At 45.5% G+C, this 24,844-nt stretch overlaps 1 protein-coding gene and 1 pseudogene across 1 annotated transcript in view; one reads left to right on the top strand and one right to left on the bottom strand.

Moving 5' to 3' along the window:
• SAE1 (SUMO1 activating enzyme subunit 1) overlaps nucleotides 1-24,844 on the top strand; it is a 72,493-nt gene that overhangs the window by 24,870 nt on the left and 22,779 nt on the right. Inside the window, exon 6 of the mRNA XM_042968531.1 lies at nucleotides 9,433-9,538. Coding sequence (XP_042824465.1) covers nucleotides 9,433-9,538 — 106 coding nt within the window. The remainder of the gene's footprint in view (nucleotides 1-9,432; nucleotides 9,539-24,844) is intronic.
• Nucleotides 7,494-7,965, bottom strand: LOC122234037 (annotated as a pseudogene).

The following is a 24,844-nucleotide window of genomic DNA, read 5'->3' as shown; positions in this document are numbered from 1 at the left end:
CAGAATAAGTAGTTGGGTTATGCTCAAAGTGCAGGATGGGGGCGGGGAGGCAACCACTTCCTGTTTCCTGCGAAAGGTCTCTGGTTAGGGTTCCCTCCCCCCCCTCCTTAGGTTCAACCAAATGTTGTATAGCCACGTTTGCTTCAAGGTACACATTGTGCTCCTAAATTAGAAACGCTTAAAAAACAAAGAGGAAAAATAGAGCTTGTGGTTTTCACACCGCTTCGGAGGATATTGGGCCTTTCTAACACATGTGTCATCATGATAAATACAACAGTGGGAAAACGCATAGCCCAGAGGTAGGTGCTCAGTGGTTTGCTTCCTTTGGTGCCCAGGAAAAGGTAGCAGACAGACTTCATCAGAATCAGGTCTTGGGCGATGGGGAGACATCATCAGTGCACAATAGATAAGGAGAGAGCAGTAGTTTTGTGATAGAGAACTGTCCAGAAAGGTTTCCCAGAGGCAGAGTTGTTAGAGGCGGCACGTGAAGGACAGTTTGCCAAGCACCGAAGCCGGGACGGGCATTTAGTCACAGGAGATAGGACCGACAGAAAGCACAGATGTAGGAACAGGATGAGTCTGGCTTCCCTCACCCCCAAACAGCCAGCGCTTTCTGCATCTGTGAGTTGTAAAATGCCTACTGTGTGCAGGGCCTCTGTTGGGTACAGGGAAGCATCTCCAGTCCTGTTGTCTCCACGTACAGCGGTCACTAAGAGAAGTTCCTTGACCTGCCCGAGATCGATGGGACCGATTTGGGGGGTACACAGGGGCTGAGGGCACTGGCTTGCCCTGCGACTTAAAAGGTGAATCCTCTTGGAGTTTCTAGGATAATTTGAAGTTTTATGGGGATGATGGGATAAAATATGCAAAACTTGGGACCTTTCTGGAAAAACCTTTAGGGTGAAAGGTCTCCTTTATTGTTAGGTGCTGCCAGACACCAGTAGATGCCCGGTGGTGGTTGCTCTCCATAACAGCTCTTTAAAAATTAAAGATAAAGTAGGATTTGTTTGGGACATGCTAAGAAATACAGATTTAATTTCACCTCTGTTTCTGAAATAGTAGGGGACTAATTTGGGCCCTGTTAATACTCTTGTCATGAATCAGTTGTGAAATTCCACAGTTGAGTAGTGATTCGTTATTTTGATCCCCCTTTCTGAGCAGTTTATGGACAATTCATCGCCTCTCACCCCCGTCCTGAAGGGAACATTCCAGGGACAGACTGGTTTCAGCCTTCCTCTTTTAGGTGGCATCTGGGTTTGGCACAACGAGGGACTTGTTAGGGTCTCTCCCACTAGAGTCCAAGGTCTGTAGGGCAGGGCGGATCTGTTCGCCACCGTGTTCCTAGTGTAGCACCGGGCACGGTCCTACCCGGGAAATGTTTGTTCAGTGTGATGTGGCTGCTCCTGTGACATAGTGTGTTGGCTTTGGAGGAGATCATTGTCATTTTATTTTATTTTATTATTATTTTTTTTTTTTGGGGGGGGGAGAGAGTGTGAACAGGGCAGGGACAGAGAGAGGGGACAGAGGATCTGAAGTGGGCTCTGCGCTGACAGCAGCAGCAGCCCAGCGTGGGGCTCGAACCCACAAACCACAAGATCACAACCTGAGCCAAAGTCGGAAGCTCAACCAACTGAGCCACCCAGGCACCCCAAGATCGTGATTTTAAAAAAGAATTTCCGAATCGATTTTCTTTGTGATCAACCGAATGTATTAACTTCCTAATACATTGGTTATAATGGTTTAGGTTATCTGAGCTGGGCTGAGAGAACACAGTTCCAAAGAGAACAGGGGGGCTTGGCCAGGAGTATTTAGAAGTAAGTTCATGGGGTTGCCTAGACCAAGACCTTTAGGCCAGAGGTGCTCAATACTGTGCTAATTGTCAGAATCACCTGGTTTGGGGGCCCGGGGCAGGAGATGCAGGGTGCAGATTGCAGGGCTGGGTGGAGTGCTGATAGGTTTCCCACGTAGGACGGTTCTGTGTGTGTGTGGTGGCCGGTGGGGTGTGGGTGCTGCTGCTGCCTTGGGGGCGGGGGGGGGGGGGTCTCTCCCAGCATCACATCACAATCCAGTCTTTTTATTGTGATACTTGATACCCCAAAATAATACATCAATACAGATTACAGAACATGACAATAAAACACTGTCCAACTTAAAAATCAAAACATTTCCAGTCCTGTTGTGCCAGTCTGCGTGTTCCTTCTCTGTCTTCTCTCCTGGGCTGGTACGTTTGTGTGGATTTTCAAAAGTACCCGGAAGGGGGAGGGGCGGTTATAGCCCTGCTTGATGCGGCATCTTAACCCATGTTTGTAAATCTAACGTGGAATGTGATGCAGGTGTAAATTAAGAATGATAGAGCTAACCACCATGTAGTTACCACCTAATTTCAAGCACTCAACTTGACCGGCTTGGTCAGGGCCCCCTGACCCCCTGGCTCTCCTTCCCCGATGTAAGTGACCACCGTCCTCAATTGTGGTTCTCATTCCCACCCATTCTTTCTTGCTACATATGTATTTCCAAGCAGTATAGGATTGTTTGGTATGCTTTCTAACTTCTTACCAATGAGTTTAATATTGTATGCATGCTGCCACCTGCTTTTTAAGAGCGGCCTTATGTTTGGGAGGCCATCTGTGTTTGCACGCAGTTCTAGGACTTCGCTTTCCATTATGGTAGCCACTAGCCACGTATGGCTATTTAAATTAAAATGGACTAAAATAAAAGTAAAAAAGTCAGTTCAGTCTCCCTAGCCACATTTCAAATGCTCACCAAACACATGTGGCTATGGCATCTGTATCGCAAAGCACAGATACAGAACATTTTCATCATGCTAGTGAGTAATCTTGGACAGCAACGCAGGACATTTTTTCTTGTTTTGTTTTTTGTTTTTTTGCTGTAGAGTGTTTGTTGTGTGAATATATTACTATTTATCCATTTTTCTATTGATGGGCATGTGGGTGTGTAATTTTTTTCTGTTACAAATGGTGCCGCAGTTGAGGGCAGGGGAAGGGGGAGGGAGGGAGGGAGGGAGAGAGAGAGAGAGAGAGAGAGAGAGAGAGAGAGAAGATAATCTCCTTGGGTAAATGTGTGATTTTTCTGGGGCGTATACTTAGGAGGGAAATTAGGGCATGTGCAGCTTCAACTTTACCAGACCTGCTAACTTACTTGCAAGTAGTTTTATCAGTTCACATTCCAGAATCAGCAGTATGTAATGGCAACATTTGGTAACTTCAGGCTCTTTTGCCACTCTGAGTGTGACAGCTTTGTCTTGGATGGCGGTTGTCATTTGTTAGAATGTTTTTGAAAACTATAGACTCCCACGAGTAGGTGTGGAAATCCAGCCTAGAAATCTGTAGTTTTCAAAGTCGTTTCAAAGATTTACATTTAGCTTTACAGCCAGAGCTGTATCCCTTGTTATAGATGTTCAGGCTGCTTCTTAAAGTAAGATACGTTTACAGTCCCAAAATTGGAAGATACAGAACAAGTTGAGAAAACATGAACCTTGCTCCCCAATAATTACACATTCCTTTCAGTATTCCTTCTACTCCAGTATGTGATACAATTGGATTTCTAATTAACACACATAAACACATATGAGAAATACATAGTGATCTTATATACATATGACTTACATGTGTATGGTCTTTGCTTTTTTTGCTCAACTTATTTTCTGTAAGCACAGGAGTGGATAGTCTGCTTTGGAGAGTGTGGTTTTAAGAGGCTGTGTTGGTTTGCTGATTTCATCTTGCCTCGGAGTGTTAAACCTGCTCCTGTTGCGTTGATGTATTTGTACTTGCCCGCTGTTTGGAGTGGCTCAGCACAGCCCTACAATTTGATGTCTGTCCAACCGTGTGGGAGAGTTCATCTTTTATATTTACTGTTGGGCTTTTTGGCAAATGAAAAGCAGGTTGGATCCTATCAGCTCACGGATTTTTATTGACAGTCTATTCTATGCAGGGCTGTGCCTTTCGCTGGTCCCTGCCTCAGGAAGCTGATACCCATCTGAGGAGAGGAATAAGAGGGCTTAGCCTTAACTAGACTATCAGATTGAGATCTTTAAGACTCAGAATTGTCCGGAAAAGAAATGGATAGTGGAGGGAAGTGAGTCAGGCATTCTACCCAGAGAGATCCATGAGCTGAGGGCATGGAGAAGTGGGAGGGGTGAGTGAGATGTGAAAGTTACCTGTTACAGTGTGTTCATTCAAGTAGTTTTGCCGCTACCTGGCAGGCACTGCTGGGTGCTTCATATGAAAGACTGTTCTTTCTCTGTAGGTGCCATTAAGCATGTTTCTCACATTGTAAATCCAGTGTCAGGTGCATAAGATGGGTACCACCGTTTGCATTTGTTGTAGTATAGATTAGGTGACATGGTTACATTTGGTTTGGTTTGGTTTTCTAAAGTAATCTCTATACCCAACATGGGGCTCGAACTCATGATCTCTAGATCAGGAGTCGTATGCTCTACTAGCTGAGCCAGCCATGCACTCCTGTTTTTTTTTATTTTTAATTGTTACAAATGACAGTGGTAGACTGTGTGTATGTGTGTTAAGATTTTATTTTTAAGTAATCTCTACCTGCAACGTGGGGCTTGTACTTACAACCCTGAGATCAAGAGTTGCACACTCTGCCGACTGAGCCAGCCAGGCGCCCCAGTGGTAGTAGACTTTGAACAGTTTGAACCAAAAAATGGGACATTATGTTAGAGGCAGCCTGGAGTAGCACAAGAGGCATTAGAACTACTGTGACCTGAGAAGGGGAAAGACCAGGCCAGATGGGGAGACTTGGAGGCTGGAGGAATTTAGCTTTTCTATAAAGAGTCCTTCCTGCCCTTCACATGCCTCTGTTTTTAACTTTCAGATTCTTGATTCCCAGAATAAAGAATCTGGTTGGTGTGACTTGGGCCGTGTACCTACCTTTGGCCCTGTCGCTTGTGGCTGGAGGGCTGGTACACATATCAGATGAGGCTACTAGGGCCTGCCTCCCCAAATACCAGGACACCCCCCTAAAAGTTGTCTGCCACAGACAGGCCTGAGAGGTAAATTCATTTGTCTGAGTTCACAAGTTACTAGCAACATTGTGAGTAGTTCTGCCCTTAGACTTGGGGAGGAAAGAGGGCCTCTGTCCCTGGCCCTAGTACTCTAGAAGGTCCCACCCTGGCCTCCTACCAGCCGTTCCCCTAGCAGAGTGAGAATTCCATGGGATTAAGGAGATATGTCCATCTGGAGTCCATCCCCCCACCCCTCTGTCCTAGACTCCCTTGTGGATACTTGGGACCCCTGGAATCTCCTGCCAAACAGTCCCAGGTTTACTTCCCAGGCTTTGGTGAGCTTCCCTGATCTGCCTTTGGAGTGCAAACTTTGCAACAATGTCCACATACCTAGGCCTGAAGGGCAGGTGTTTTAGTCAAGAAGAGTGGCCTGGGTGGCCACACCCAAGTTGCACAGCCTCTTGCCTTGTGGTGCAGAGCCAGAGGTGGGAAGAAAGGGGGAGGGGGTGAGGACCAGCTTTCTAGTGCATCTCATTCTGACATAGAACGTCCCAAGAGTGTGAGGATTCCACATTTGAACCCTGTCTTCCAGGTGGTAATGAAGAACGTCTATCTGTCAAGGCAGGAGAATACAGTGTACTTTATTTTTTTAATTGTTAGTGTGACGTATACCTAAATATGTAGTTGTGATACGGGTTTCCATTTGTACTTCTTTTTTTAAAATTTTTTTTTTTTTTACATTTATTTTTGAGAAACAGAGTGAGACAAAGCGTGAGCGGGGGAGGGGCAGAGAAAGCAGGAGACACAGAATCTGAAGCAGGCTCCAGGCCCTGAGCAAGCAGTCAGCACAGAGCCTGATGCGGGGCTCGAACCCATGAACTGTGAGATCATGACCTGAGCCGAAGTCGGACGCTCAACCGACTGAGCCACCCAGGTGCCCCTCCATTTGTACTTTTACAAAACCTGGGCCCTGAAAGTTTAGAGGTAGGCCTGCCTGGGACTAAGACTCAGTTTTTTTTTTTTTTCCTTGTTTGTCATACTGTGACCTAACAAATTAGTGAATTCTTAGCCAAGTAAACTACAAAAATTCCGAATTAAAATCTAGGTAGTTTATGAAACCTAGTGAGAGTTTATGTCATCATTGTGATGGTGTTCCCAGACTGCGGCTGGCTTTATTGTTTTGTAAGACTTAGGAAGGATCTGGCAGTCTGTATCAGGCAATAAATGTCAGCTGATTATTTGACTTGACTTTTGAGGTCAAACAGACCCGCTGACCAAAAGGTTTGAGGTCAGGACAAATATTTGTATACTAACTTTTACGGTGGGTTTAAACCCCAAAGGAGTATTTATGGGGGAAGCAGAAATCCACCTTAAAAACTGACTGTTTCAGGGGTGCCTGGGTGGCTCAGTCGGTGAGCCTTTGACTTCGTCTCTGACTTTGGATCAGGTCATCATCTCGCGATTCATGAGTTAGAGCCCTGCATCAGGCTCTCTGCTGTCAGCACAGATGCCTTGGATCCTCCCCCCGCCCCCCCACCTTGTACATGCTCTCTCTAGCTCTCTCTCTCAAAAATAAACATTAAAAAAACATTTTTAAAAACCTGACTGTTTCATCTTCACTAGCTATTTGAACTTTCATCTGTCAATTCCATTTTGATCCTTAGCAGACCGTGCAGCTGCCTGGGAGCAGTTAGATCTTGGTTCACTTAGCCTTCTAAATTACGCTGTGTCTCTTTTCCGTTTTAAATATCTGGGGTGTGGTGTGTATATGTAGTGAGAAAAGGAAGGAGAAAAAGAGACCTACACCTCTGGAAGTTTGAAATTACTTGTATATGCACATACCATCTCAAACTTTATAATAGTAGTTAGTACTGAGAACCATTTTTTTCTGAACGATTTGAGAATAAGGAAGGGGTCCATCCATCACTCTGAAATACTTCAGTTTGTATTTTCTCAAACAAGGCATTCTCCATAGACAAATCAAACCAAACTTCAAAATCAGAAAATTCAAATGGATACATCACTACCATCTACCGCAGACCCATTTCAGCTGTTACCAGTTGTTCCAATAATGTCCTTAATGACAGAAGGATCCAGTTCAGGATCATGCATTTATCTGGATTTTCATGATGCTTTTGAAGATTACAAGGCAGTTATTTTGTAAAAATTTAAAATGTGCCTTAGTTTGGCTTTGTCTGATGTTCTCTCATGATTAGATTCTAGCTACACACCTTGGGCAGACACACCAGAGCGTGGGTGCCTCTCATCCCATCCTGTGGTCTGGTGCTGGCTTCCACATGCTCCTTTACTGGCAGTGTTAACTTTGATTTCAGAGTAGGATTATTCAAGGTAGATTCCTCCTTTGAAGACAATTCCTCTCTGCCCTGTGCAATAATATGTAATTTTCAGAGAGGTATTTTGAAAATACGTAAGTACCGTATTCTTCATCAGACTTTGTTAATTGCTTTTATTTTATTTTTGTTTCATGCTAGTCAATTTAGGGGTTCCATTTTTATTCCTCAGATTTTATGTATTTCTCATATGCTTCTTCACTCGCTAATTCATCCAGTTCTGAAGGATTCTTGAATGTTATCTTGATCGGCCAACCATCCTCATAAGAAGGTTTGTTGACAAGTCCTGGGTTTTCTGCAAGAGCTTCATTAATTTCAGTTAGTTCTGATAGAGGGGAGTAGACATCACTAGCAGCTTTCACATTTTCCAAAGCACCAAACTCATCTTATGTGTTCGATTTTGTCCCAACTTCAGGCAGACTACAGTTCTGTGCAAAATTGCTGATTCCCACTGTTCAGATACCGTTTTCTCTTCTTTTCAAATACCATTCGTGTTTGTCTGAGTTTACGCAGGGAGAGTGGAGCAGAGCCCATGCCCACCCTCAGCCCCCAGGGTCACGGCAGGCGGGGTGTGGAGGGCACCGAGGGTGCGAAAGCGGAAGGCCGTGTGCTCCGTACCGCTCATAGTGCCATGTTCGCAGGGGTGTGGGGGTCACAGTAATAGTTAATTTTAGATTTATGACTAATGAATTCTAGTTTATTTAAGTTTATTTATGTTGGCTCCTGTTTCCTCTCGATACCTCCCCGTCATTCTTTGCGCGCTGCCTTATTCTAGGCACAGTAGTACATGGGCTCCGCCCCAGCTTCAAAATCAGCCATGTTTCCAAAGAGAACTATTTCTCTGGTGGGGGTTAGAAACCATCTGGCTATTATGTGTTCTCACTGCTGTCAGGGCATCGTCGCTTTGATACCTTGTCCATGGACATAGATAGCTCTGTCAAACTTTGGTTTGTGAGCATGATTAATTCCAGAAACATGGTTGTAATCCAAAGCACTTGTATATCAAAGCAAATTCGAAGAACCATTGGCTCAGCTGTGATCATGTGACTTTCAATGGCACAGACTACTCGTGTTGCAAGACATCACTCGTTTATCAAGTTAAAATTTATTAGAAATGTTTGCTTGTGGAACATTCGCAGAACAGCTTATTTGCAATCCAGAATTTTACTATATTTGTGTGTGTACACAGACACGCTTGCATCTACGTTTACTTTCTTGTCTGTATATATGTTGAAAATGAGTTCACACCAGTAGCCTTCCACAGGCTTTACTCTCGTTTTTTCCCTTTGCACAATTAGGACTGTCTTCTCTGACAGTGAGAACCCTGGGTTTCCCGTATGTTCACTTGTTGCATAAGTCCTTGGGGGGAGTCAGTCTCCCAGTGCCGCCCCTCCACTCACACTCTGTTCCCTACCCTTCCTTAGTCCCAGCCCTTGGCTTTTGGACTGAATGATTTAGGAAAGTAAAAGGAAAACCACTTTCTTACTCATATTTAATTGTTTATATGTATTTTAAAATAGAACTCTGTGATGGCAGTTTTCAAGATCATTTCATTTAGCATAATAGGTTTCAGCCATGCTTCCTTCTACCACAGGGCTTTTGCAAATGCCTTTCCATTCCCACAGCCTGGCGCTTTCGTTCCGTAACCCTTATTTGTTTTTCTGCTTTGTATTTTGCTTGTATTTATTGGTATCGTTATCATCAAATCATTTTTCTACTGAGACCTATTTAATTTTTCTTTTGACTGTTAGAATGTTTTCTTGAATATTTTTAGGCACACACACTTGCTTACTCATGCAGGTATGTCTGAGGTGGGAACACAGAATTCAGGAGAGCCAGAGTGGAACTGGGTCTTTTAGCTTTGCTCTGACCTCTTTCAGTGCAGGGAGTATGTGTCACTCATTGCTGTGTCCCCAGTGCCCAGAGGAGCCACACGGTAAGTGCTTAATAAATGTTTATTGGATTTGAGTGGTCCTCAGCTTCCTTTAACAAACAGTAAACCTTGAATAATCACATTTCTCCTAGAAGGTGAAGAGCTACTGCCTTGTAATTTAAAGCCAACATTTTTGCTTCCTAACCGGTTCTGCCTTTTTTCAACAGAAAGTGGTCTTCTGCTCCGTGAAGGAAGCGCTGGAGGTGGACTGGAGCAGTGAGAAAGCGAAGGCCGCTCTGAAGCGCACAGCTTCCGATTACTTTCTCCTTCAAGGTGAGGGCTTAGAGCAGGGCTTCCGGATGAGCACCATGTGCTCAGATTGCTGCGGCTTTGGCTGTACGGTCCAAGGGATTTCTTGGTGTTTGCCCCATTGCCCCAAGTCGAGCTCCTCACAAGCTGGTTCTCAGTGTCTCCCCCCCTCCCCGAGAACATCCAGGTGGATGGAGATGAGGCCCCTCACTGAGCTCTGCGCAACCCTGACCCATTCTCAGGGAGACTGAGGTCGACCTGTCGTTTGTATTTGTAAAGTTTGCAGAAATGTAATTTTGGGCGCAGTGGACAGTCTTCAGCCTTCCTTTCTCCAGGGCTGGGTAAAGGAGCCACATCCCCACCTCCTTTCTTCTAGTTGTCTGCGCAGACTCCGGGAACACCTCCTACCCCATATCAGGACAGATGTGGCTGTTTGTGATAGCTACACAAAACCAGGCCCTGTGTATATAGATTGAAATGGAAATACGTAAAACTGTATAAAACTTCTTAATAAACTGAAGATTGGAGGAGGCTAAGGTTTATATCTTCATTAGCTAGGAAGAAAGCTTTTCCCATATTATCAGTGGTGTTCGCCAGATCGGGGTTGGGAAGAACTAGTTCAGAGCACTTAGTATCCATTTGTGTAGAAATCATCCAGTGGGTTAGGTGGGAATGAGTCTTACGCACGTGAGTCTGCTAGGACTCAAAAAACACCTCCTTCCCTGGACTGGGACAGAGCAGCAAGCGAGGGAGTGCCCTCTCCAGTCCAGGGTTCAGCATGAGCTTGGGGCCTGTGCCATCGGGAGAAGCTGATCACTCAATGCCTGGCACTTCGAGAGCCCTCCGTAAACAGTGGCCATTAGTTTGCAGAGCCTTGCGGTATAGCCTGAGCGGTTCTGGCTGCGGCTTATAAAAGCGGTCGTCTGGTATTTGAGCTTACCAAAATCGGGTGATACTCAGCTGAGGGTAGTTTTGCCCGCCAGGGGGCATTAGCAGTGTCCAGGCGATTTTGGTCGCTCGGGCTGGGGGCAGGTGGGGTGGGGAGAGGGCAGGCATGTTGCTAAATATCCATGGTGCAGGACAGTCCCCGACGAACAAGGTTATCCAGCCGCTAGCGTCAGTAGCGCCATGGTGAGAACGTGATCTAGCCCTTTGCAGCTTCTAGAGTACTTTCTCCTCCCATCTCCTCATCACAGCACCCTTGTGAGGTAGACAGGGTGGGAGTTCTCCCCAGCTTGGTCTCTTGAGGTGAGGAAACAGAGACCTAGAAAGGCTCAGTGTTTTATCTAAGAGGATGCCGGTTGGCGGTGACAAGGGAGGTAGGACCCTGACACCTAATACCGTGTGAGACCCGTGAGAGCTGCAGCCCGGCTCCATTCTGAGTGCTTCTAGATAGGAGCTTATGGGACCCTCGCCACACTCGTGTGAAGCAGCTGCCGGTCCCCACGTACAGCTGTTGTAAAAGACACGGACCGATGAAGGCCCAGACCTGCAGTCATCCCTGCCCTTGGGAGGCCGTCACTGAGGCGGGAAGGCAGAACTAGTAACCTGGAAACGGTGTGGGGGGAAAGTCTGTATTTAATCCGGGCGCTGCTGGCCTTCACCGTCAGAAGTTACAAGGGGCGGGGGGAATAGAGCATCGCGAGGAAGGAGCTGTCGTTTTAGTGCTGTGACCTCTACGGCAGGCAGTGGTGCACGGTTGTTCAGAACAGATCTGGTTTCTCAGTCCTGGTTTTGTCATTGTTTTTGGTGGCTGATAGCCACGGAGTTAAATTCCCTGAAGCTCACTCAAGTTCACCTCTGACCTTGGGGGTGTTAATAGCACTTGCCTCATGGGATTTTTGTGAGGCTTGTATACGGGCAAAAGGCTCCACGCAAAGTGAGGAAGTCTTAGAGACCTGCGTTGTCTGTGAAGTTGGGGGCTTTGGTTTTGTTTTGGGGTTTTTGTTTTTGGCATGAGTACTTTGCAACTGCAGAGAAGGTTTGGGATTGACTCAGTTTCCCTTAATTCCATACTTGAGTCGCTATTCCCACTGGATTTTAATTTTCTGCCTGTGACACTTTGTTGGGTAATACATCCCCTGTGTTTGTTTACTTCTCTCTTCTAAGTGGTACTAGTTACGTTTTCGGTTTCAAGGTTCAGGGCTTTGGATTTGAACAATGTCCATTAGTTAACAGTCACAGAAACTTTTTTACTGTAGTAAGAAACATACCATACAGTGTGCTATCTTAATCTTTTTCCCATGTACAGTTCTGTAACGGTCATAGAATTCTAGAAGGAGGCGGGCCCACATCGCCTCCAGGCCAGGAATGACAGGTGTGGGCTTGCCACTCCTCCCTCTGCCCGCCTCACCTGTGGCAGACGTGGCTGTGAAGGACCCTCATCGTCGGCCAGCGAGTCCAGATTGTCAGACCAGTTTCCCTGAGCCTCAGAACCCTTGCAGTGAGTGACACGAGAGGGGAAGGGAGTCTCCGTCACTGTAGAACAAATTAGTGGTGTAGTGTGGGTTTCACACCCACGTCTCCGGACTCTTCAGGGGCTGGTGCCTTCACCCCACAGCCTGTGCCCTTCCTGGCTGTTTTTGGAGATCCGCCACAACCTTTCCTGGGCTTTTCTCTCTGCAGCAGATGACAGGTTGTGACCTTCCGTGTGTGGTGTCCTACACGCATCCCTGCTGATGTGTTCACTTGGTCTCCGGGCTCTGCTGTATCTTTGCAGAAGGGCTGCAACTGGAGCCACAGGGCGTGCTCCAGGTGCAGTGAGCTCGAGGGCCAATTTGGCTTCTGGGAGCTTCTCCGAGAATGCATACTTGATTAACACCCTCCGCTGCCTACTGGACTAAAGTCCTGGAAGTAGAGGGAAATGGCCCTTGTGACCTGGTTACGCCAGCAGCTTAGAACCCTCCGCCTGTAGGTATGGACCTGACTCTGTGAGTGTATCATCTTCATCTTACATCCAAAGAAATCTTTGGATTTTTTAGAAGTGTTTATTTTAGAGAGAGAGCATGAGCAGGGAAGGGGCAGAGAGGGAGGGAGAGGATCCGAAGCGAGCTCTGTGTTGACAGCAGAGAGCCCGGTGCGGGGCTTGAACTCACAAACCATGAGACTGTGACCTGAGCTGAAGTCAGACGTTTTAACTGTCTGAGCCACGCAGGTGCCCCTTCTTTCAGTTTTTCTGCCCAGCCATTCATGTAGCTATGAAAGTGTCCTGTAATTTGACCTCACTGGATTCACGCAGCAGAGCGCACCAGCTCCTACGTGGGAAGTTTCCTTCTGCCAAATACACTTGCCATCAACTGTCTTTGTAACCTTGGGCAAATAACTTGCCTCTCTAGGACTTTGTCCCCTCACTTATAAGATGATAAGACTAAGTTGGCGAGCCTGTCGCTAAAATCTTTTCTCAGTCTAAATAATCAGTGTATCCAATAAAATACGAACTTCTTGTGGCTTGTATTTCTGTTTATTATTTTTATGCTTTTGATTAATAACTTTTTTATTTTTTATTTTGGAATAGTGTCACATTTATTTACTTTTTAAAAATTTTTCTTTGTTTAGTTTTGAGAGAGAGAGAGAGCGAGTGTGAGCGGGGGAGGAGCAGAGAGAGAGGGAGACACAGAATCCAAAGCAGGCTCCAGGCTCTGAGCTGTCAGCACAGAGCCCGACGTGGGGCTGGACTCATGAGCCGTGAGATCATGACCTGAGCTGAAGTCAGCCGCTTAACAGACTGAGTCAATCAGGAGCCCCTTAATTAACAACTTTATTGACCTATGATTTATACCAGAATATTTACTTATTCTAAGTGTGCTTCTTTTAAAAGAGTTCTAGAAATCATTTCATTAATTCAAACAGAATATCCTCCAGGTAGTCCTGAAGTTCACTTTTAACTAGAATCATTATTTTTGCCCAGTCTGTTTTGATTGCTAACCATAGCAATAAAAGCACAGCCCGAATAGAGGCTGATGGTCTCGTGTCATGGAAAAAGCACAGACTTTGGGGACTACCAGAGCTGAGCTCAGATCACAGCTCCGCGCCTAGCTCAGCTGGCTTAACCTTTGGTACGTGAGCTTCCAATCTAGGTTACTGACTTGGGCTTAAGGGAGCTAAGGGATAAATAACCCTGCCTTTCCTCAGCTCTAAGAAAGGTAATGAGATGGTGAATGGGAGAGGTGAGTGTCAGGGGCACGACTTCTATACTATTTAATATTCTCTTTTGACTCTTCTTCAGAATATTTTCTGATCAGATATTGAGGAGGACTGAGATTTTTTTTTTAATTTTAACTGGTTTTACTTTTTATTTTTTAAAATTTACATCCAAATTAGTTAGCATCTAGTGCAACACTGATTTCAGGAGTAGATTCCTTAGTGCCCCTTCCCCATTTAGCCCATCCCCCCTCCCACAATCCCTCCAGTAACCCTCAGTTTGTTCTCTATATTTAAGAGTCTCTTATGTTCTGTCTCCCTCCCTGTTTTTATATTATTTTTGCCTCCCTTCCCCTATGTTCATCTGTTTTGCATCTTAAAGTCCTCATAGGAGTGAAATCATATATTTGTCTTTCTCTTGTCTATTCGCTTAGCATGATACCCTCCAGTTCCATCCACGTAGTTGCAAATGGCAAGATTTCATTCTCTTTGATTGCCGAGTGACACTCCGCTATATATACGTATACCACATCTTCTTTATCCGTTCATCCATCGATGGACGTTTGGGCTCTTTCCATACTTGGGCTATTGTTGATAGCACTGCTATAAACATTGGGGTGCATGTGCCCCTTTGAAACCGCATACGTAGTAGTGCAATTGGTGGGTCATAGGGTAGTTCTATTTTTAGTTTTTTGACGAGTCTCCATACTGTTTTCCCAGAGTGGCTGCACCAGCTTGCATTCCCAGAGAAGATTTTTGTATTTTTTTTTTTTTAATTTTGTTTTTAATGTTTACTTATTTTTGAGAGAGAAAGAGAGAAAGACAGAGCACGAGCAGAGGGAGGGAGACACAGAATCCAAAGCAGGCTCCAGGCTCTGAGCTGTCAGCACAGAGCCTGATGTGGGGCTTGAACTCACCATGAGATCATGACTTGAGCTGAAGTCGGATGCTTAACTGACCCAGCCACCCAGGCACCCCAGCTGTTTGTTTTTTTTAAGTCAAGGTTTGTATACCTGAAATTGATGTAATTCTAAAATGGCCTTGCTTTTGTTTTATAAAGTCAAACAGTGTTAACATTTGACTTCAGGGTGTGGGATGGCCTTGGGGAATATCCAGGTGAACGGTCAACTTTCTAGACACTACTGTGGTTTTCGTGTGGCATGTGAGAGTGGTTATTGTGCATTTCACTACTTGCTGCCTTGCCTGGCACCATGCTGAGCATCTGACATATTGTCTTCCATTATCATGACATCCTTTGAAGTGTGGTTGTTGTCCCGCTTTGTTGAAAGAGACCAAGGTTGAGCATGGCTGTGCTCAGGCATATGCTGGGTTTTATAGACAGAACCAGGATTGAGACCATGAGGTCTGTTTGACCCATGGACTCTGCTCTTCACATCTGTTATATGCACCTCTAAGTGATTTCGTTACCTTTCAGATCAGGAGCTCTGCCTTTTAGGGAAATAGGATGGCCACTACAGTACAAAAAACCCTGGTTCAAGTATATATTAGGCACAGAGGTGCTCTGAATTCTGACCCAGATAGTTTTCTTCCTTCCCTAAAAAACACTTGAGTTTTATTTTTGTTGGGAATAATATCACAGTAAGCAATTTTCAGAGAATTCCCAGTGATGTAAAAAAGTAAGTTTTCTTCATTAAGCCCTCCGTATTTCCACACCTCTTCCAATTTGTCAGGGAAACTACTAAGAATGTGTTGCCTGTCTTCTTGCAAAATGATTAACAATTACAATCACGCATGTGTGTATGTAACCAAACTTTTCAACGCTGTCGGGCAGCTTGCTTTTTTTCACCGGATGGCCTTACATGATCTGGAGAGATCTTGGAGCATATATAGAGTGACCTCACATGTCTTGTTGGCTGCATGATGTGTAGTGTTCCTTTGGGTGTACCATTGTTTGTGACCAGTTTCATCTTAAAAGGCCATGTAGGTTGTTTTCAGTTTTTCCTAGGCCTTGGAATTTGTTCCTGAGAGCCTTTCTAGGATGGTGTCTTACACATCTCATGAAACCTTAGGAGTTCCTAATGAGGATGGAGTGCTTGCTTGGCTATGATGTACACCTGAGAAGAACTCACAGGGAACCTGACTTTGTGTCCCCATTGTCCTGTGGAGCATATAGTAGGTGTTCCATAAAGAAATATTTTTTTTGCCCTAGTGACTGACTCGGGCTCCTCTGGTCATTTGCTCCCCTCTAGAGGGAGAAGGGCCTGCCCGCTGATGTCCCTGGAGGACCATCTTGCCAGCCTGCTCCTCTAGGCACCCATCAGACTCTTGATTCCCACGTCGCCCTGGCCTGCCCCTCACACGGAGGAGTTTCTTACCACCCCATTCACAACAGCCTCTGATGAAGCAGCTGCCCTGGAGTGAGAGTGTGTGTGTGTGTGTGTGTGTGTGTGTGTGTGTGTGTGTGTGTGTGTGTGTGTGTGTTTGCCTCGTTTGGGTGTCGAGTGTTTTTCCAGTTTACTTCATAAGACAGTGGCCAGACTGCATGCTTCCTGCTGCATTTTTCCACTATCTTGAGAGTTGGCCTCACCATCTGTGAGCAAAAGGTCTCATCTTTTTATTATTCTCCCATGGCATGTTGCAAAACATTAAGCGTGAGCTGGTTTCCTGTGGCAAAAAGTTGACTTTGATTTGTTCTTTTTGAGGTTACTGTGAGTTTATCATAACAGGAGTGCTAAAAATATCAGGTCTAGTATGGAAACAGCATTCACGTACCAGCATGAACCAATACCATGCAGGTTTAGCCCAGAGCAGGAAGAAATGGCCTTCATCACAAGATGAGAATTACTTAGCAGAGAATCCTTGGCAATCTGAACTTTCTTAGTCTCTGTTCTGATGAGTTGTGGAAAAGTACTTAGGCCATTTTTGAGCCATAGAATTAAAGCTGAAAATAATCTTAACCAAACATTGTTTGAGCACCTGCTATGTGCCAGATCCTGTGCCTGGGAATCCTCATCACATCCTTGCCAGTGGAAAAGAGAAACATAAACAGTTCTCCTCCTCTTGAGGAGAGCTGTACCAGAGCCGTGGAGATGGCGGTCGTGTTGTGCTATTCTGTTCTCCAGCCTGTGTGAATTACTCCGTAATACACTGCCACGGAGCTCAGGGAACTGGGGGTCTGGCCGTCTTTGGGGAGCTGGAAAGTCTTCACAGAGGATGAGACATCTGAGCTGGCTTTTAAAGACGAGGGGGGCGGGGCACCTGGATGACTCAGGCTGGTTGAATGTCCGACTTTGGTTCAGGTCATGATCTCACTATTCCTGAGTTCGAGCCCCGCGTCGGGCTCGGTGCTGACAGCTCAGAGCCTGGAGCCTGCTTCCGATTCTTTGTCTCCTTTTCTCTCTGCCCACCCCCACTCACACTCTGTATCTTTCTCTCTCAAAAATAAATAAGCATTAGAAAAAAAAATTTAAAGAAAAAGAAGGGATTTGCTAGGGGCTGAAGAGAGGCAAGAATATAGCAGGTTGGACGAGCAGTCTCTGCACCAGGTCGCTGGCGCCAAGACCATGGTGTAGCGAGGCTGGAGCTCGCCGGGAGCTGGCTGGAGGGAAGGTCATCAGGGCCCTGCTTTTCAGCCTTTAATTCTCTCTCTCTCTCTCTTTTTGTTAAGATTGGATTTTTAAGTGATCTTTACACCCAGTGTGGGGCTTGAACTCACAACCCCAAGATCAAGAGCCACACGCTCTTTCAGCTGAGCCAGTCAGGCGCCCCCAGGCTTTTATTCTTAATAGCAAGTCATTCCCCAACTGGTAGGATGTCAGAATCCCTTAGGGAACATTTGAAAAATACAGATACCCAGGTTCTAGCTCAGATTTAGGGGATGGAAGTAACTAGGTGAGGCTGGCATCTCTGCATGTCTGTGCAGCCCCCCGGTTTCTGAAGGCTCAGCCAGTTAGAGGGACACTGCCACAGAGAAGGCCATCCCGTGTCCTGTGTCACAGCTTTGGGTCACTCGTTGTGTTCTTACTTTACAACATATTAAGTATTTATTTTGAATGGGGCCATTACTACACTGAGGCAGGAAAAAAGGAACTAACCCAGGTAGTTTTTGAATATATACTCTCAGACTGAAGAAAAAAGAACTATAAACAAATATTGGACTCAAGTTAGTTGGTTTGTTTTTCACAGTGGTATATGGGTTAGCACTTCTGAAACTAGTTAGTTCTAGAATGGAGCAAATTGGTAAATACATTGTGAATGATGAGAATCAGGTTTTTTTATTGCCAGAAAAGGGAGTTCCTAGAAGTATGGAAGGTGGGAGAGTCTAGGAAGAGCCCTGTGGGATCAGATGGGAATTGGAGTCACCAGGTAAACTCTGGTTTTTCTGTGTAGGTACACAAATAGACATGTGTATGTATGTGTCTTCACGTGATATGTATGTATTTCCTAGTTCTGTTTGCTGAGAGGGCTGAGAAGCAAAGACACTCTGGTAGCAAGCCGTGAATACGCCTCGTGCCCAGACCCTGATGGTTGATCTCCCAAGATCTGAGCTCAGAGAAATGGCCGTTTCTGGGGCTTGGGTTGGAAAATTACAGGTGAGCTGGGAACATTCTACGCCAGAAAGTAAGGAAGCACTCAAAGAATGACAGGTCATGTCAAGGACACAGGAGTCAACTTGAAGGGGCTCCTCCTGGTGAAATCTGGGAAAGTTGGAGGATCAAGTAAACAATAGATTATAATCCTTAACTAAATTAATTTAAAAAATAAAAATAAAAGAATATGGGTCAAAGAAACATTATAACCCACAGAATAAAAAAGAGTCCATGAATCTTGTTGATACTTAAGTGAATAAGTAAATAGATGGGGAGAGGGGAAAGTTCTCCCCCCACCCCCCCACCATAGAAGAATAAAGCAAAATCTGTATATGACCATGACCGTAGTAGTAAAAATTGTCTCCGTCAAGAATCCTTGATGGATGCTAAAACTAATGGGAAGGTTTGCTGTGAAACAGAAGCGGTATCTCTTCCCAAGGTAGTTTTTATTTTTATTTTTTTTTTGATGTTTGTTTATTTTGAGAGAGAGTGCACAAGCGGTGTAGGGGCAGAGAGAATCTCAAGCAGGCTGTGCGCTGTCAGTGCAAAGCCCAGTGCCGAGCTCCGTCTCATAAACCCTGAGATCATGACCTGAGCTGAAATCAAGAGTCAGATGCTTAACTGACTGAGTTGCCACCCAAGTGCTGCCACCCCCCAAGTTAGTTTTTAACTAATTGCAGAGAGAGACTTTAGAGAGCCCTGGCAGATTGTATCTCAACCAAGAGATCAAAGCCGATGCTCCAGAAATGGGACAGATAGAGCTCATGCCTCCTGAGAGGATGCACTGAGAAGGACACACCAGCAGTCCGAACTCCCTGTCCAAAGTGGGTGATGTGAGTCTGATTATGAGGAAACCTCAGACAAACTCTGATGGAAGAATATTGTCCAAAGTAAATGGCTTGTACTCTTCCAGGTGTTACTAAGGACCGAAGAATTCTCGTTCCAGATTAAAGGGGAAGAGAGAGCCTGGTTAACTAAATGGAATGTAGGATTCTGGATTAGATTGGAAAGCGGGAGAGTTTTCTTTCCTTTTGCTCTCAAGGACATTAGTGAGACAGTTGGTAAAATTTGAAAAAGATGTGTAGGTTAGATAATATCCTATCAAGGTTAATTTCCTAGTTTGCCTAATTGTTTTGTGGTGATGTCGGAGAATGTTCTTGTTTTTAGGAAATACACTCTGAAGTATTTAGGGCTAAATGCCAGATCATTCAGGAAAATAGAAGTATGTATAGATATAAAGAAATACTGATAAACACGGAAGAATGTTAACATTTGGGGAATCTAGTGAAGTTATACAGGAATTCTGTCTAGTTTTTCTGTATGTCAAAAAAGTATTTCAAAAGCTAAAAATAATGAAAAGCGAGAACAATCTCCAAAAGAACTAATTCTCAGCAGCTGGAATTATGTTAATATTTTATAGCTGATGAGTAATCATTGCAACGGGCTTTTTGATCTGTGCTGTGTCCGTAGAATGACGTGTTTAAGTAAGTACATCCTCATCATCTCTTCAAATGGTGGGGAGATCTGTATCTGTTATTTTCTGTGTACAGTTCCTCTAGAAAAGAGCCATATAGATGCCCTAGATTTTCAGGGGTGCCGAGAGACCCTTGCTGGGAGAGAAATACTGCTTATCACCGGTGAGAACAGCAAAGCCTTGGTGAATCAGGCAGGAGATGCTGTGCAAGGCTGGGATGGCCTCCATTTATGGGCCTTTGCTCCGCAAAAAAGAATTTCTCCTCTGTCAAGCAGGAGTGGTAGGCAGACTTCAGGGGGTGTATTTACATGTAAACAGTTCACACTCCAAGCAAGCCTTTAAGTTCTGTCTGGAGCTGGGCAGGACCTTATTAAAAAATACAAATGGTAGCCTGAGGACAAGTACTAGGCGGGGCTAAAGGCATAGATCTAGATGGTGGCCTCTGCAAGTCATTTCCCCCTACTGACCCTCATTGTTGGTTGTGGGCTGGATTAAAGATGAGGTGTCCCAACATGCTGTCTGTGTATACACAGAATGAATCTGTTGGAAACCAGTGCTCCAAATTGAGCTGTAAGTTTTATTCCAACCTATTTGCTGTATTCTCTTCTGTGGAGCTTTTGTCAAGTTCAAATGCTTGATTGGTGGCTCCTTTCACCTAAAGCCCCAGACAAGCACTCTGTCTGATGCCAGAGTCCAGCCAGATGCCTCCCTCCTATTGAGATGATCTTGAGTTTTCCCATAGGATTGTCTCTCGCCAGCAGCCTTCATCCGTGGCATAGTCCTTTTACCAGCCTCTGCTTTCAGAGTTCCTCCTCCTAATCCATTTCCAGTCACCAGACTGATCTGTCTAAAAAGTGAAATCCTTCCATGCATCTTTTTTCCCATCAGGATGCAATTTAAACTCCCTGGATTGGCATCCTAGACCTAGGACCTGCTGGCCTCTTTTTCTTTTTCTTTTTTTAAGTTATTTATTTATTTTGAGAGACAGTGTGAGTGGGGGAAGGGCAGAGAGAGAGGGGGAGAGAGAGAATCCCAAGCAGGTTCTGCACTGTCAGCGCAGAGCCCCATGTGAGGCTTGAACTCAACGAACTGAGAGATCATGACCGGAACCAAAATCAAGAGTCGGACGCTCAACCGACTGAGTCACCCAGGTGCCCCGAGCCCTACATTCTTACTGAACTACTTGCTGTCACCCCATGTTGTCATCCCTTCATTTCTACACACATTTCCATTCCTTCTGCCTGCAACATCCTGCTTCAGCCCTTCCCTCTTACTCTCATCGCCCAGCTCCAGCGTTACCTCCAGGAACCTAACTCCCCTTATCTGAGTTGCGTTTCCTTCCTTGGTAATCCCATACCACCCTCCTGACAACATAGCTGACTTGACGTCTGTCTTGTGGGCTCCCTTGTCTCTTGACTGTCCTGCACAGGCCAGATGCAGAGCCTTGGTAAATGTGAATTGATTGCTGAGGCCACCTGTCCCAAGTTTGAAGAATTTTGCTAATTCTTAATCTGTGGCTTCATTAATTTCTTTGGGCTCATGTAAAGCCACCTAGATGGTTCCAATTTGCATAGTCTTTGTCCTTTCCCCCACTATGCCACCAGACCAGAATTACCTGGAAGCCCCACACTTGGCTGCAAGACTGTGCCCTAAGCATGTAAAGGATTGAGAAGTGTTTGCACTCTCCTTGGACCCCCCATGTCCACGGAGCAAGCAGCTCCTGTGTCTGCTAGGAGCTGGCAAGGTTAAGGACCTCCCTCAGGGAGTTTAGGATCTTTTCTAAGGTGGCTAATCTTGGTTTGTGAATCTAGCCAGTCCAAGTTTGGAGTTCACATTTCCTTTCTCCACCAGTAGAATCTTCTCAGTCACTTAAGCATTGAAGTCTCCAGCGTTGATCTGAAGGAAGAAGTTCAGGTCCCAGCCCTGCTAGGTATTTCCTGGCCTTGACGTCAGTTCCTTCACTTAGTGGCCTCTGTAGAAATGGAGGAAAGTTTGATAACTTTATACTCCTGACGATCTTGTATCCTTGAGCCTTTGAAATAGTTCTGTTTTCTCCTTTTTTAAATTGTAAAGGTGAAACATATCAGAATATTCAGATACCTCAGAGGAAACCGCCATTCATTGTGTATTCTTCTAGAGCTTTTTCTTTTCTTTCTTTTTTTTATTTTTTAGTAACCTCTATGCCCAGTGTGGGGCACATGCTTCACCAACTGAGCTAGCTGGGTGCCTCTAGAACTTTCTAGTATCTTATACCTCATTCTTCATCTCTGTATGGATTCTGTTGCAAGGTGTCTTGATGATTTGTCAACTATTGTAGACTTCAGAAAACTTTTATTTCTTTGATCCCTCCTGCTTTAGTTTTCCCTGCCCCCACCACACTCCTTACTTATCTGTCTGCTTTTATGATATGTAATGATACGTAATTGTCTTGGTCTCTAGACCTCAGCTTGATTTGGTGATCAGTTCTCTCTCTCTCTCTCTCTCTCTCTCTCTCTCTCTCTCTCTCTCTCTCTCTCTCTTTTTTTTTTTTTTTTTTTTTTAATTTTTGAGAAAAAGAGTGTGTGTGCGTGAGCAGGGGAGGGGCAAAGAGCAAAGGGGACAGAGGATCTGAAGCAGGCTCCACACGGACAGCAGTGAGTCTGACGCGGGGCTCAAACTCATGAACCATGTGATCATGACCTGAGCCAAAGTTGAACGCTCAACTGACTGAGCCACCCAGGCACCCCAGAAGGAACTTCTTATTTTAGAACTTAACAACCTTTGCGAACCGGGTCAGAGGCAGCCATCGCTGTTTGGGCCTGGCATTCCCCAGTGGGTGTTTTGGTGTCCATCAATGACAAGAACTACTGAGGAGGAGACAGCCACAGGGAAATGAGTTCCGATAACGGGGCCAACACTTGAGTGCTTGTTGATTTGCTGCTGTCATGACCGCAGATGTTTAAAAATAATTTGTAGGAAGGGTGAAAGAAGAAAAGCAGTGGGGTTTTTTTGTTGTTGTTGTTTGGGTTTTTTGGTGCCACTGCCTTATCAGTGGTAGAGAACACAGACCACAGTCATTCAGAAAGGAAGGCAGTGCCATGTGAGAGAAGAGAGGTGAGGGGAAGGGCAGAGGTGACCCGTAAGTGTGGTCTGGCACCTTCCAGCCGGCAGCAGGTAGTCTGGCGAGAAAACCCACCCTGGTGAGGCACCTGCTCCACTCTTCAGTCTGACAAACGGGTAGAACCCTAAGTCTGCCTCATTGGGTCGCAAGGATTAAATGAAGGCCCGGCATATATTGTGCATTCGTAATTGTTGATTAAGTAAGTGTTTCACCTGTGTCAAAATCGCGTTAAATCTTCATAATGCCCTCGTGAGAGCATGTCTTACTATGATCATCCACTTTCATATGAGGGTATTGAGTCTTAGATAGGCTAAGTCATTTGTCCAGGGTCACCAAACCTAGTAAGTGTTCAAGCATTGCCCCCCGCAGTCAGATTTTCATTACAAGGGACCCTTGAACAACACAGATTTAAAATGTGTGGGTACACTTACACGTGAAGTTTTTCTCGATGAATACAGGGCGGTAGCGTAAAATGGGTTTTCTCTTCTCTTCTCCGTGATTTTCTTAATATTTTATTTTGTCTTGCTTACTTTATAGTAAGAACACAGTATATAACACACATACCATGAAATACTATTGTTTATATTGTTTGTAAGGCTTCTAGTCAACAGTAGGCTATTCGTAGTGAAGTTTTTGGAGAGCCAAATGCCCCTAAACCCCTGTGTTGTTCAAGGGTCGACTATATTAGCATTACTAATAATGGCATTATGTCTGTTTTAAAAATCTGAACTTCTCAAAAGCCCTGTGACATTTCCTTATTCCACTTGGCAGATGGGAACCCGAGGCCCCTAAGAGCAGACGTAATAATGGGCAGCATTGTCGGTGAGACCTGCCTGGTTGTCTGCTCTGCGGCCCCGGCGTCTCCCCCACCCCCGACATCAGCCTGTGCTTGCGCTCGTCTCGGGCCCCCGGCCCAGCTGCAGTTCTTGTCTGGCGCCTCCCATCTTTTCTCTGACTGTCAGACAACGGTCACGGGAATGTCCTGTGCCATCTTCCCTCGGTAAGAGCGGTTGGCAGAGAGCAGCAGATGCCCAGAGTCAAGGTCATGTGCCACTCAAGTGCTGGGCTAGAGAAAAGGCCCTGTCTCCCTGCTGCTTGTGACCAGGCAGGGTGAGTGTGAATGCAGAGGGCCCTGTCAGAACCCCTCTGTGGGTGGAGGCTGAGGTTGGCAAAGCTGATAGAGAAGGGGCCTTGCGGCGGGGGGCTGTGGGTCTCTCTCCTCGCCCTCCGCATAATTTACCTCTGCATTTGAGAATTTCTTTGTCCTTCTCTTTTTATGAGTTACAGTCTTTGCATACTGTTCTACTTTCAAAGGTGAGATTCTAGCTCAGGAATCACTTGACATTTTTTAAAGGAGAACTAGAATATTTGGCTGGACCGGAGTTTGACTGAGTGAGTGGTTTGCATTATTCTAAACTGGTGGGCTCTGGGGTGGGGAGCCAAATCCATTGGAAGTGCTTTTTTTCTTGCTGACTAGCGTTTTTCCTACCTTGTCTCTATTCCCAGGAAGGCAGTGTAACATTGAGGTTCCGAGTGTGTGTGGTGGTGACCTTTGAGTCCATTGTGACTCTGAGCCTCTAAGCTTCCGTTTCCCACCTCTAGAGCAGAGTGGTGATAGTTGTACCTGCCTCATTCTATTTTATCTCCACGTGGTGGAGTGCATTTTGAATATAGGCTATAATAGGACTTACTTTATTTTGAGAGAGAGACGGCGTGTGTGTGAGGGGCAGAGAGGGAAGGAGAGAGAGAATCCCAAGCAGGCTCCACACCATCAGCACAGAGCCTGACTTGGGGCTCAAACTCATGAACTGAGAGATCATGACCTGAGTTGGATGCTTAACCAACTGAACCACCCAGGCACCCAAGAACTTTTTTTCTTTTTTCTTTTTTTTTTTTTAAGATTGTGTTTTTGGGGTGCCCAGGTGCCTCAGTCAGTTAAGTGTCCGACTTCAGCTCGGGTTATGATCTCACGGTTCGTGGGTTCGAGTCCTGTGTCGGGCTCTGTGCTGACAGCTGCTTCAGGTTCTGTGTCCCCCTCTCTCTCTGTCTGCCCCTCCCCTGCTGTC

Source organism: Panthera tigris, chromosome E2 (genome assembly GCF_018350195.1).
Source record: "Panthera tigris isolate Pti1 chromosome E2, P.tigris_Pti1_mat1.1, whole genome shotgun sequence".
Lineage (NCBI taxonomy): Eukaryota > Metazoa > Chordata > Mammalia > Carnivora > Felidae > Panthera > Panthera tigris.
Note: the sequence above shows the minus strand (reverse complement) of the source record. Positions and strands in the feature narration are given on the sequence as shown.